General features: G+C 38.2%; 1 protein-coding gene across 1 annotated transcript; it reads right to left on the bottom strand.

Moving 5' to 3' along the window:
- Positions 1 to 1,983: 1,983 nt before the first annotated feature.
- On the bottom strand, positions 1,984 to 8,208 carry LOC138334950 (uncharacterized). The gene is made up of 3 exons (XM_069283826.1): positions 7,995 to 8,208; positions 7,374 to 7,528; positions 1,984 to 2,752 (listed from the first exon to the last, which is right to left on the bottom strand). Exons 1-3 carry the CDS (start codon positions 8,141 to 8,143, stop codon positions 2,574 to 2,576), a joined length of 483 nt encoding a protein of 160 aa, XP_069139927.1. The 5' UTR covers positions 8,144 to 8,208; the 3' UTR covers positions 1,984 to 2,573.
- Positions 8,209 to 12,399: the final 4,191 nt, after the last annotated feature.

Genomic DNA, 12,399 nt, shown 5'->3' with positions numbered 1-12,399 from the left:
ACTAAATACCAAAATTGAGGAAATTTCTGCATCTTCATAATATATTCATGTTTGGTATGGTTTCCATAGCAGCCGCAATGATGCACAACCATCATATATATTTATCAAGGATGTATATGATATTTGAAATTCAACTATTAAATTACTCAATAAGAGTTTTCTAAATTTTGACGGAATTGGGCACCAAAAAGGGTACGAGCAATACATAGACCTTTAAACTCACATTAAATCATATACAATCACAGCGTTTATGACTTAGTGCTAGCATTTTAAATACCAGCTACTTCACGATTGAATCAGGTTTAAACAGTTAGATATAAATCGATATTTTGAGATTGTATACATTGTATATTACAAATGTAATACAAGCAGTGCTAGCATTTTAAATCTGACCGATGAATAATTTATATTGTTTTGTTTACTAGGAGAGATACATGCTGTGACCTGTATGGATTCTCATTAAAATATATATGATCACTATTTATATCATACAAATGTAGCCCATGGTTCACCGATATCTTAATATTGGCTTCAATTCGTATTATTAACATTAATTACATTGTATTTGTATATTTTTACCTTATATTTATTGTCGATCGACACAATTTAAAAAATGTGACAAACAGCGATGATGGGGGAAAATTGAAGTTCTTGGAGAATAAACAGCGAAAGAAAGAAACTGCGTAAGTCTTATTTACGGGCCTATAAAGTATTATAAAAAGATATAGACATAGTTCCGTCTATGACACGGTTTGATATCAACACACATGGCCCGATGTTCGCGGTAAAAGACACCTATTTAAAAGTTAAAGTGATAGTAAATCAGTACGGCCACCAATCGTTTAACCTTTTTATTTTATTGTTTACCATTGTATCGAAAGGTATATTCTATCGCATGGTTTTGGGTGACAAGAGGTTTATTACACTTGAACTCAGCGACGTTGGTAGAAGAGTGACGTAGTTCGTGAATCCGATTTCTTATCAATAAGAGTATATATTTCAACGCCTATGGCCAAGCTTGTGTTGTTTGCTGTCAATCCAAACGTACCTTCTAGAATCCAACAAGTTGTAATTTATCCGTTCTTAATTAAATGTTCTATAATTTTTATTGTAACAGGGGAGTAGAAAATGTAGCGGCCAGATTGGATTTCGAGCCTGGGACCTCGAACACTAGCCGTGTATTCTACCAAATTGATCACCGATTTACGAACCAGTCTAATCCCGCTACATTATTTGTTTGGGTTTTTACATAATTTTGAATCAGAATATTACGAATTATCATCTATTGTGTTAGAATGTATAATACAATAACGAATCCAGTGTCTGCTGAAAGCTCCACATAGAATTAACAATGATCTCCAGAGTGTTATCCCCCATATATTTTGTATATATATATATATCCTTTATCATCCTTCTTTACACAGTAACATCAGACATTATTTGTCTCCCTTAAGCATATCTCCAACAGGTTCGGCAACATGAATACTATGGGGAAGTTTTACGGAGTATAATATTTTATCAATAGTAAATGCTTATTTTGGCATTGCGATATGAAATCAGCTATGTTCAGTGTTTTTGAATATACTTTGTGGATGCTGCATGTGAGTATTCCCTAAAGAGTGGAGGATGATTTTCGGTATTATTGTTACTCAATTATCTTTCTTAATACATGTAGCTGTTTGACCTAGATTTTCCCAATATTGACATAGAATTGACCAGAGATTGATCCGTATTTTCTATATTTGGATAAAAAAAGTTTTACTAACAGTTGACTTCTAATGACTTATAAACATATTTGAGAAAAGAAAAAATTGTTTTACTTTCCGGGTTAAGTTGTAGTTATGCCTTAATTATTTCACGGTCACATGACAAAAACAACACTTCCTATCTCCCCATGAAAACGGTATATCGCACTGTACTTCCGTCCAGATTTTACAATCCGGTGTAAACGTGGCTTCAATAAATCAAATGTAAAATACAACATTAAAAAATACTGTTTATTGACAAATGAATTAACATGGTAACAAAGTATACAACAAAATAAAAACAACTTGTGCGTATGATAGTAGGCAAGCCAACGGCAGTTCGGGAAGGTGATGGGTTGCCATGGAATTTTACCTAACTGCTTGTAATTCCAAACCATGGATATGATAGTTTAATTGTCTAACCAACGTGTCTGGCAGTGTCAATCGGTCTGTCATATCACTCTCCTTAGGCCAGAAGCTTTTTCTATCATAAAAATAAAAATCGTCATAATTTCTCTCGTCAAACTATTTCATTTACGAATGTCCCAATGTTTCAATGTCTAAATGTGCGCTACGTAAACGGACGTTCTACACGTGAATGTTTTTACCAATATTTTGTCTTTCTTTTCTTGAGAGATGATTTGTGCTTTTGAGTGTCGATCGATGAGAATTCTCTTTCAGATGATGTCCTCTGTCCAGCAAGCATCGACGATGAATCCACGGATGTCAATCTCATTAATAATTTCCTATCAGACGCTGTCAAATGTTAAATGTCTTAGCCATCAGTTTAATTCCCTCTTCTTTAGAATGTGAGGCTCTGTTGACGCTCTAGTAAGAAGGCGGTGGGTGTGACGGGGCGGTGTAAGCTGGAGGAGGGGGGAGGTCAGATTGTGGCGGAGGATATGCTGGGTTACTAAGTGGAAGTGCGTAAGATTGTGGTTGACCATAAGGTTGACCGTACGGTTGCGGTTGACCATACGGTGGAGGCTGCATCTGGTTAACTGTAGCTGAAAAATAAAATTGATAATATTATATTCAAAGACGTGGATAGTTCTGTACTTCAATTAGACAAAGTCTCTATACAGTCCCACCATAACCGTTAGATATTATACCGGATTGTATTATTGTATCATTTCTGAATACGCCAAAAAGCCTTCAGACGGAAAATCAGCCTGGTGAAGTGGTCACCAATTTGATTTATACAGTGAATTTAACATATCTGAAACATTTTCCTATGGAAAAAAAACATAAATGATTGTCTCACATACGAAGTCCTCGTATTCTATTCTTATTAATATAGTATTGATTTGAACTTTTTCGGTATTACATGTATGTTGGGGGGTTATTTCCGCCTAGTCACGTCTTTATTACTATTGTTGCTCTAACAAAAGATCACGTACCTTTGTTACAATCAAACTTGTTCTAATGAAAATGGAACGTCTAATAACGACATCACTAAGCCATGACGATTCTTCTCGGGCACTACGGCCAATGATTTAGGAAAAAACATGTGAACATTACTATACGTACCCACATGGACTGTGTTGTGTGAACATTACTATACGTACCCACATGGACTGTGTTGTGTGAACATTACTATACGTACCCACATGGACTGTGTTGTGTGAACATTACTATACGTACCCACATGGACTGTGTTGTGTGAACATTACTATACGTACCCACATGGACTGTGTTGTGTGAACATTACTATACGTACCCACATGGACTGTGTTGTGTGAACATTACTATACGTACCCACATGGACTGTGTTGTGTGAACATTACTATACGTACCCACATGGACTTGTGTTGTGTATACACGATGTGAACATTACTATACGTACCCACATGGACTGTGTTGTGTGAACATTACTATACGTACCCACATGGACTGTGTTGTGTGAACATTACTATACGTACCCACATGGACTGTGTTGTGTGAACATTACTGTACGTACCCACATGGACTGTGTTGTGTGAACATTACTGTACGTACCCACATGGACTGTGTTGTGTGAACATTACTATACGTACCCACATGGACTGTGTTTGTGTGTTGTGTGAACATTACTATACGTACCCACATGGACTGTGTTGTGTGAACATTACTATACGTACCCACATGGACTGTGTTGTGTGAACATTACTATACGTACCCACATGGACTGTGTTGTGTGAACATTACTATACGTACCCACATGGACTGTGTTGTGTGAACATTACTATACGTACCCACATGGACTGTGTTGTGTGAACATTACTATACGTACCCACATGGACTGTGTTGTGTGAACATTACTATACGTACCCACATGGACTGTGTTGTGTGAACATTACTATACGTACCCACATGGACTGTGTTGTGTGAACATTACTATACGTACCTACATGGACTGTGTTGTGTGAACATTACTATACGTACCCACATGGACTGTGTTGTGTGAACATTACTATACGTACCCACATGGACTGTGTTGTGTGAACATTACTATACGTACCCACATGGACTGTGTTGTGTGAACATTACTTACGTACCCACATGGACTGTGTTGTGTGAACATTACTATACGTACCCACATGGACTGTGTTGTGTGAACATTACTATACGTACCCACATGGACTGTGTTGTGTGAACATTACTATACGTACCCACATGGACTGTGTTGTGTGAACATTACTGTACGTACCCACATGGACTGTGTTGTGTGAACATTACTGTACGTACCCACATGGACTGTGTTGTGTGAACATTACTATACGTACCCACATGGACTGTGTTGTGTGAACATTACTATACGTACCCACATGGACTGTGTTGTGTGAACATTACTATACGTACCCACATGGACTGTGTTGTGTGAACATTACTGTACGTACCCACATGGACTGTGTTGTGTGAACATTACTGTACGTACCCACATGGACTGTGTTGTGTGAACATTACTATACGTACCCACATGGACTGTGTTGTGTGAACATTACTATACGTACCCACATGGACTGTGTTGTGTGAACATTACTGTACGTACCCACATGGACTGTGTTGTGTGAACATTACTATACGTACCCACATGGACTGTGTTGTGTGAACATTACTATACGTACCCACATGGACTGTGTTGTGTGAACATTACTATACGTACCCACATGGACTGTGTTGTGTGAACATTACTGTACGTACCCACATGGACTGTGTTGTGTGAACATTACTATACGTACCCACATGGACTGTGTTGTGTGAACATTACTGTACGTACCCACATGGACTGTGTTGTGTGAACATTACTGTACGTACCCACATGGACTGTGTTGTGTGAACATTACTATACGTACCCACATGGACTGTGTTGTGTGAACATTACTATACGTACCCACATGGACTGTGTTGTGTGAACATTACTATGTACGTACCCACATGGACTGTGTTGTGTGAACATTACTGTACGTACCCACATGGACTGTGTTGTGTGAACATTACTATACGTACCCACATGGACTGTGTTGTGTGAACATTACTATACGTACCCACATGGACTGTGTTGTGTGAACATTACTATACGTACCCACATGGACTGTGTTGTGTGAACATTACTGTACGTACCCACATGGACTGTGTTGTGTGAACATTACTATACGTACCCCACATGGACTGTGTTGTGTGTGAACATTACTATACGTACCCACATGGACTGTGTTGTGTGAACATTACTATACGTACCCACATGGACTGTGTTGTGTGAACATTACTGTACGTACCCACATGGACTGTGTTGTGTGAACATTACTATACGTACCCACATGGACTGTGTTGTGTGAACATTACTATACGTACCCACATGGACTGTGTTGTGTGAACATTACTGTACGTACCCACATGGACTGTGTTGTGTGAACATTACTGTACGTACCCACATTGGACTGTGTTGTGTGAACATTACTATACGTACCCACATGGACTGTGTTGTGTGAACATTACTGTACGTACCCACATGGACTGTGTTGTGTGAACATTACTATACGTACCCACATGGACTGTGTTGTGTGAACATTACTATACGTACCCACATGGACTGTGTTGTGTGAACATTACTATACGTACCCACATGGACTGTGTTGTGTGAACATTACTGTACGTACCCACATGGACTGTGTTGTGTGAACATTACTATACGTACCCACATGGACTGTGTTGTGTGAACATTACTATACGTACCCACATGGACTGTGTTGTGTGAACATTACTATACGTACCCACATGGACTGTGTTGTGTGAACATTACTATACGTACCCACATGGACTGTGTTGTGTGAACATTACTATACGTACCCACATGGACTGTGTTGTGTGAACATTACTATACGTACCCACATGGACTGTGTTGTGTGAACATTACTATACGTACCCACATGGACTGTGTTGTGTGAACATTACTATACGTACCCACATGGACTGTGTTGTGTGAACATTACTATACGTACCCACATGGACTGTGTTGTGTGAACATTACTATACGTACCCACATGGACTGTGTTGTGTGAACATTACTATACGTACCCACATGGACTGTGTTGTGTGAACATTACTATACGTACCCACATGGACTGTGTTGTGTGAACATTACTATACGTACCCACATGGACTGTGTTGTGTGAACATTACTATACGTACCCACATGGACTGTGTTGTGTGAACATTACTATACGTACCCACATGGACTGTGTTGTGTGAACATTACTATACGTACCCACATGGACTGTGTTGTGTGAACATTACTATACGTACCCACATGGACTGTGTTGTGTGAACATTACTGTACGTACCCACATGGACTGTGTTGTGTGAACATTACTATACGTACCCACATGGACTGTGTTGTGAGAACATAACTATACGTACCCACATGGACTGTGTTGTGTGAACATTACTATACGTACGTATACCCACATGGACTGTGTTGTGTGAACATTACTATACGTACCCACATGGACTGTGTTGTGTGAACATTACTATACGTACCCACATGGACTGTGTTGTGTGAACATTACTATACGTACCCACATGGACTGTGTTGTGTGAACATTACTATACGTACCCACATGGACTGTGTTGTGTGAACATTACTATACGTACCACATGGACCATGTGTTGTGTGAACATTACTATACGTACCCACATGGACTGTGTTGTGTGAACATTACTATACGTACCCACATGGACTGTGTTGTGTGAACATTACTATACGTACCCACATGGACTGTGTTGTGTGAACATTACTATACGTACCCACATGGACTGTGTTGTGTGAACATTACTATACGTACCCACATGGACTGTGTTGTGTGAACATTACCATACGTACCCACATGGACTGTGTTGTGTGAACATTACTATACGTACCCACATGGACTGTGTTGTGTGAACATTACTATACGTACCCACATGGACTGTGTTGTGTGAACATTACTATACGTACCCACATGGACTGTGTTGTGTGAACATTACTATACGTACCCACATGGACTGTGTTGTGTGAACATTACTATACGTACCCACATGGACTGTGTTGTGTGAACATTACTATACGTACCCACATGGACTGTGTTGTGTGAACATTACTATACGTACCCACATGGACTGTGTTGGTATTGGTAGGACTAGGACGGATCACAGTTCCCCGACGTTGATTCTTTTTTATCAAACATAAAAACACGACGACCCCTATAAACCCGATCACTAGCATACCACCGAAAACATATCCTACGATCTGCCCGGTATTCGTACTGAAAAGAAAAGAGAGAAAATCATTTTAATTAGCTGTACGTGCTCTAATAAGACAGATGATAATTATGTGATTCTACCATCTAACAATGATTTCTTACAAAAAGAGATAAGCCCCCGACATGATAACAACCATATTATGGTGACACAGATATCTTCATAGTACACATATACTAATCGTAGTCTAACCTCTGTAAGTATTTTGATATATTCTAGTCTCTATAGAAAATATCATTTTAGTGGTTGAACATCGTCGAAAACCCACGATACACTGCTCTATATCCTTTATCACAAACGTAAACAGCAGAATGGTGGGTCTCCGACCATGATAGTTATTTCTTTCTAATCTGGAAAGTTCAAGCAAAACATGAAATATAACTCATACATTTCATCAGAAAGATTTTTCGATAAAGTATTCAATGATCAGATGATTATATTAACAGTAGTTGTTTTGAATGAAATACTTACTAGTCACAACAAATCCGGCTATAGTAGTATCCACAGCAACCAGTGTCACAGTAGTAGTGGGAGATAGAATAACTGTAGTAGTAACCATAGTAACAAACGTCCGCCTTGGTTACTGTAAACAAACAGAGAAATATAATAATGGTAGCCATAGTAACACACGTCCGCCTAGGTAACTGTAAACAAATAGAGAAATATAATGATGATAGCCATAGTAACACACGTCGGCCTTGGTTAATGTAAACAAACAGAGAAATGTAATAATGGTAGCCATAGCAACACAAGTCCGCCTTGGTTGCTATAAACCAACTAGAGAAATATAATGATGGTAGCCATAGTAACACACGTCCACCTTTATTACTGTAAACAGAGAAATATAATAATGGTAGCCATTTTAACACACGTCCGCCTTGGTAACTGTAAACAGACAAATATAATAATGGTAGCCATTTTAACACACGTCCGCCTTGGTAACTGTAAACAGAAAAATATAATGATGGTAGCCATAGTAACACACGTCCGCCTTAGTTACTGTTAACAGAGAAATATAATAATGATAGCAATAGCAACACACGTCCGCCTTATTTACTGTAAACAAACAAGAGAAATATGATAATGGTAGCCATACCAACACACGTCCGCCTTTGTTACTCTAAACGAATCATAAAAAATATGATAACGATAGCCATAGCAACACACGTCCGCCTTATTTACTGTAAACAAACAAGAGAAATATGATAATGGTAGCCATACCAACACACGTCCGCCTTTGTTACTATAAACGAATCATAAAAAAATATGATAACGATAGCCATAGCAACACACGTCCGCCTTGGTTATTGTAAACGAATCAGAGAAATATAATAATGGTAGCCATAGCAACACACGTCCGCCTTGGTTATTGTAAAAAGGGAGAGCCGGTGTGCGACACAAAGATATTGTGGGAACAGCCGCAGTGGAGAGGCAGGACTTAGGAACATCAAAACATACTCTCTGGAAGAAAGCTGATGTCACAGAGAGAAGATCATTGGTACAGAAGGAGATAAGAAGTAGAAGAAGAAAGAAGACAGACCAAAGCAATAGAACTGGGTGTTCAGGGGCCTGGACAAGGTGGAACACAGAATCACGTGTTCTATCCTAGACAGAAATCTGGAAGTACCCGCGATTCCAACTGTAGTTTTCCCTCCGATCTGTGTATGATGTGCTACCAACACCAGCAAATTTCCATATATTGGACCTTGCAGAAACACCAGACTGTGGCCTTATCACACGGAGATATGCATTGCACCATAACCAAGTCCTAAAGGAGTTGGCTGATGTTTTGGAGAAAGAACGTCAGGTCCAGTCATCCAAGGCCCCGTCCAGAGGTTCCGATCACTTATGATATCTACATCCCTGGACAATCTCATAGTAAAACTGGAGGCAACAGAATAGAACAGGTAATTTAGTCATTTGATGTACATCAAAAGAGGTGTATAACGGTACACTGTGGTTGACTGTGTGGCTTTGATGTTAGGCGTCGCTCTCTCTGTAGTCTTCAAAGGAAATCTTTGCTATTCTGTGATTGGTCAAATGTTTTCCGCTGAGCTGCCTTCAATTTCACTATGAGATCGTCCAGGGGTGTAGAGATCGTAAGTGATAGGAACCCCTAGAGTATCGAGGATGCTGAGGTCCAAGCATACGCAGATTAGGTTTGTGAAAGCAGGGGACTGAAGGTTGGAAGTAGATCTCAACCAGAGATTATTTTTTCTGATTATTGTTCCCACCAACCTCAGACCGGATATGGTTCTATGGTAACCAGGAACAAAGATAATCGTCATTATCAAACTGAGATTCCCATGGGAGGAAAAGTGCAGTGAAGCACGTGAAAGGAAGAGGACAAAGTGTACAAAACAATGCTGACAGAATGCAGGGAGCATGACTGGCATACATGAAACTACCCTGTTGAGGTTGGATATAGAGGCTCCCTGCACTGTCTGTGTGGAGAATGCTATGTGCATTAGGGTTGTCGGACAGGAAGGAAAGCAGTACAGAGGATAGCTAAGGCAGCAGTAGAACGATCTTCATGCTGGGTGTGGATGTAGAAGGACACCAGTATAGCTGGACACCCACCACCGACGCGCAGTGACTGATCATCACTGTGGACCCCCACCCTGGGAGTGTACCGAGTAAGGGGCCGAAACACGTAATGAGGAATCCTCGGCTGAGGACATCGGCGGTGCTGCAACATACATGTAGCATCACAAATGTATTTAGGTAATAACCAAACCAAAGACATATAATATTGGTAGCCATAGCAACACACGTCCGTCATGGTTACTTTAAACAAACCAGAGAAACGGTGTTAGATCATAGACTCTATATACATTTTTTCTCGTTATATATATATATATATATATATGTCATACTGTGTCAAGGTCGTACTGTGTCAAGGTCATACTGTGTCAATGTCTATAACTTGACCGGCCACAAAATGACGTGTCAACGGATACCTAAATGTACCCGCCGGAGATAATTTGTAACATATAATGACTGAACGGCATTGTATATTAATTCCTCATCTGAAAATTGCAACTTACTGAAATTCTCACTTTGCATGTCAGTTTTTACTTGTTTGACAATGATGTTTTCAATTTATGTTATTTGTACTCTCGCAAACTGAGAAAAATATTATTTACATGTACATGAAAACAATAATCCATAGTCGTCACAATTAACAAAAAATGTTCTCATGTATTCATTCAATTAACATACATTTGACATTCAAATATTTACCTAATTTAAATGATTGATTGATGGGTATTTAAATAGTAAGATCATTAATAATTATTATTCTTGAAATTTGCAGAAAATATATTGTTTATGTTGTGCAAGTACACTTATATCTACTTCGCTGTCAGTGTAAAAATATCATAAGTGTATTTCGTAGGTCAATGGGAATGGAAGTCAAAGTTGTTAGAGACCTAAATAGAATACTTTTATACACGAACAAATAGATTTCTGATTCATCATTTTAAACGTATATTTTATGTGCCAGCTAAAATTTATTGATTATACTGTTAGAAATCTGTCTAAGGAGGAAAAATACTTAAACAAATTCGCATGGGTCATTAATAAACAATTCTTATATATACATGTACATGTATATTAAATGACATAAATGACACTTGCTATAAGTTTGTTTTATAAATAATGTGTATACATTTGTAATTTCAGTATTGAATGCAGTGAGAGAAATTAAATGTCATTAATGCATGTGTACATACATGTATATAAACAGTGAGTTAGCTTTATATACGAATTTAATACATTTATATTAACAGTGTATTACGACAGGAAACATACAAATATGAGACAAACCATGTGGTTGATCAAAATTCTTTAGATATCAATAAACACTAAAACGAAAGTAAACTGAAATATACTTACGACTAAAAATGTCAAAGATAATGGCCAGCAACAACCACCATATCTGGGTCGCCATTTTGTTTGTTTGGACAATGTCCAAGCAAGTATTACGTGACCGGTCGTAGTTATAAAAGGCCACGTTAGTGTTAAAAGGCCATTTCTGTGTTCACATCCATACTACTTAATTACCTATACATGTGGTCAATGCTACGTCACGGCTAGTTAACGCCCGGACAAAAGCTCGGACAGTTTACAACCTGTCGTAAGCTGATTATTTTAAACGTGACCAGACGGATCGTGTTTTGAGGATAACAGATACACGTTTTCTCATAACTGTTTTGAAATGTGCATTATAAATCATTGATCTTATGTCTTATGAAATGGTATATATACATAATTAATCATACAATGTACCTGTTTTGCTATGCAAAATGTAGTTATATGTTTGTCCAGCACTGTCTGCATTGTTATATTGTATATGTTTATGTCAACTCTCCGATGTGTTAAAAACAAGGAAATAAAAGAATCAGAATCTGAATCTGAGATTTTAACTTAAATTTTTTATGATTATTTGTGACTGCATGTTACATTAAAATGTTATTTTCATTACACACATATTAGTGTTGCTAGTTCCCCTAATTATTTATTATTTTAGCCAAATAACCCGATTGATCCATCGTGCCACCAAATAATTTGTTGTTTTTTTTCGGCACCAAGAGTGACAAAAATATCACAAAAATGACATCCCATGTCAACTCATAATCGTAATTATTGTGGCATATTTTGGCTTAAGAGTCATATGTGTCATCATCAAGTTTTACCCCACCCCACCCTCTTCCCCCGTTACACTACGTACGAGATATTGAATACATGCAAAAACAAGACAAAAAAGATGAGAATAAGTACAGTGAGCGCTAAACGAAAAACCGCGAAAATCAGGAACATTCATTGAAATTATATATATATATATATATTTAATTCTTGCATTAAAATGTATCGC

This window comes from Argopecten irradians, chromosome 11 (assembly GCF_041381155.1).
Source record: "Argopecten irradians isolate NY chromosome 11, Ai_NY, whole genome shotgun sequence".
In the NCBI taxonomy this organism is placed as follows: Eukaryota; Metazoa; Mollusca; class Bivalvia; order Pectinida; family Pectinidae; genus Argopecten; species Argopecten irradians.
Note: the sequence above shows the minus strand (reverse complement) of the source record. Positions and strands in the feature narration are given on the sequence as shown.

What these genes read in the sequence shown, in the direction of transcription:
- LOC138334950 (XM_069283826.1), bottom strand. Translation starts at nt 8,143, where the DNA reads ATGGCTACCATTATTATATTTCTCTGTTTGTTTACAGTAACCAAGGCG. An exon ending in AGCCGGATTTGTTGTGACTA is followed by an intron (nt 7,529 to 7,994) that starts GTAAGTATTTCA and finishes TTTTCTTTTCAG; the next exon opens with TACGAATACCGGGCAGATCG. An exon ending in TACCAACACAGTCCATGTGG is followed by an intron (nt 2,753 to 7,373) that starts GTACGTATAGTA and finishes TTTATTTTTCAG; the next exon opens with CTACAGTTAACCAGATGCAG.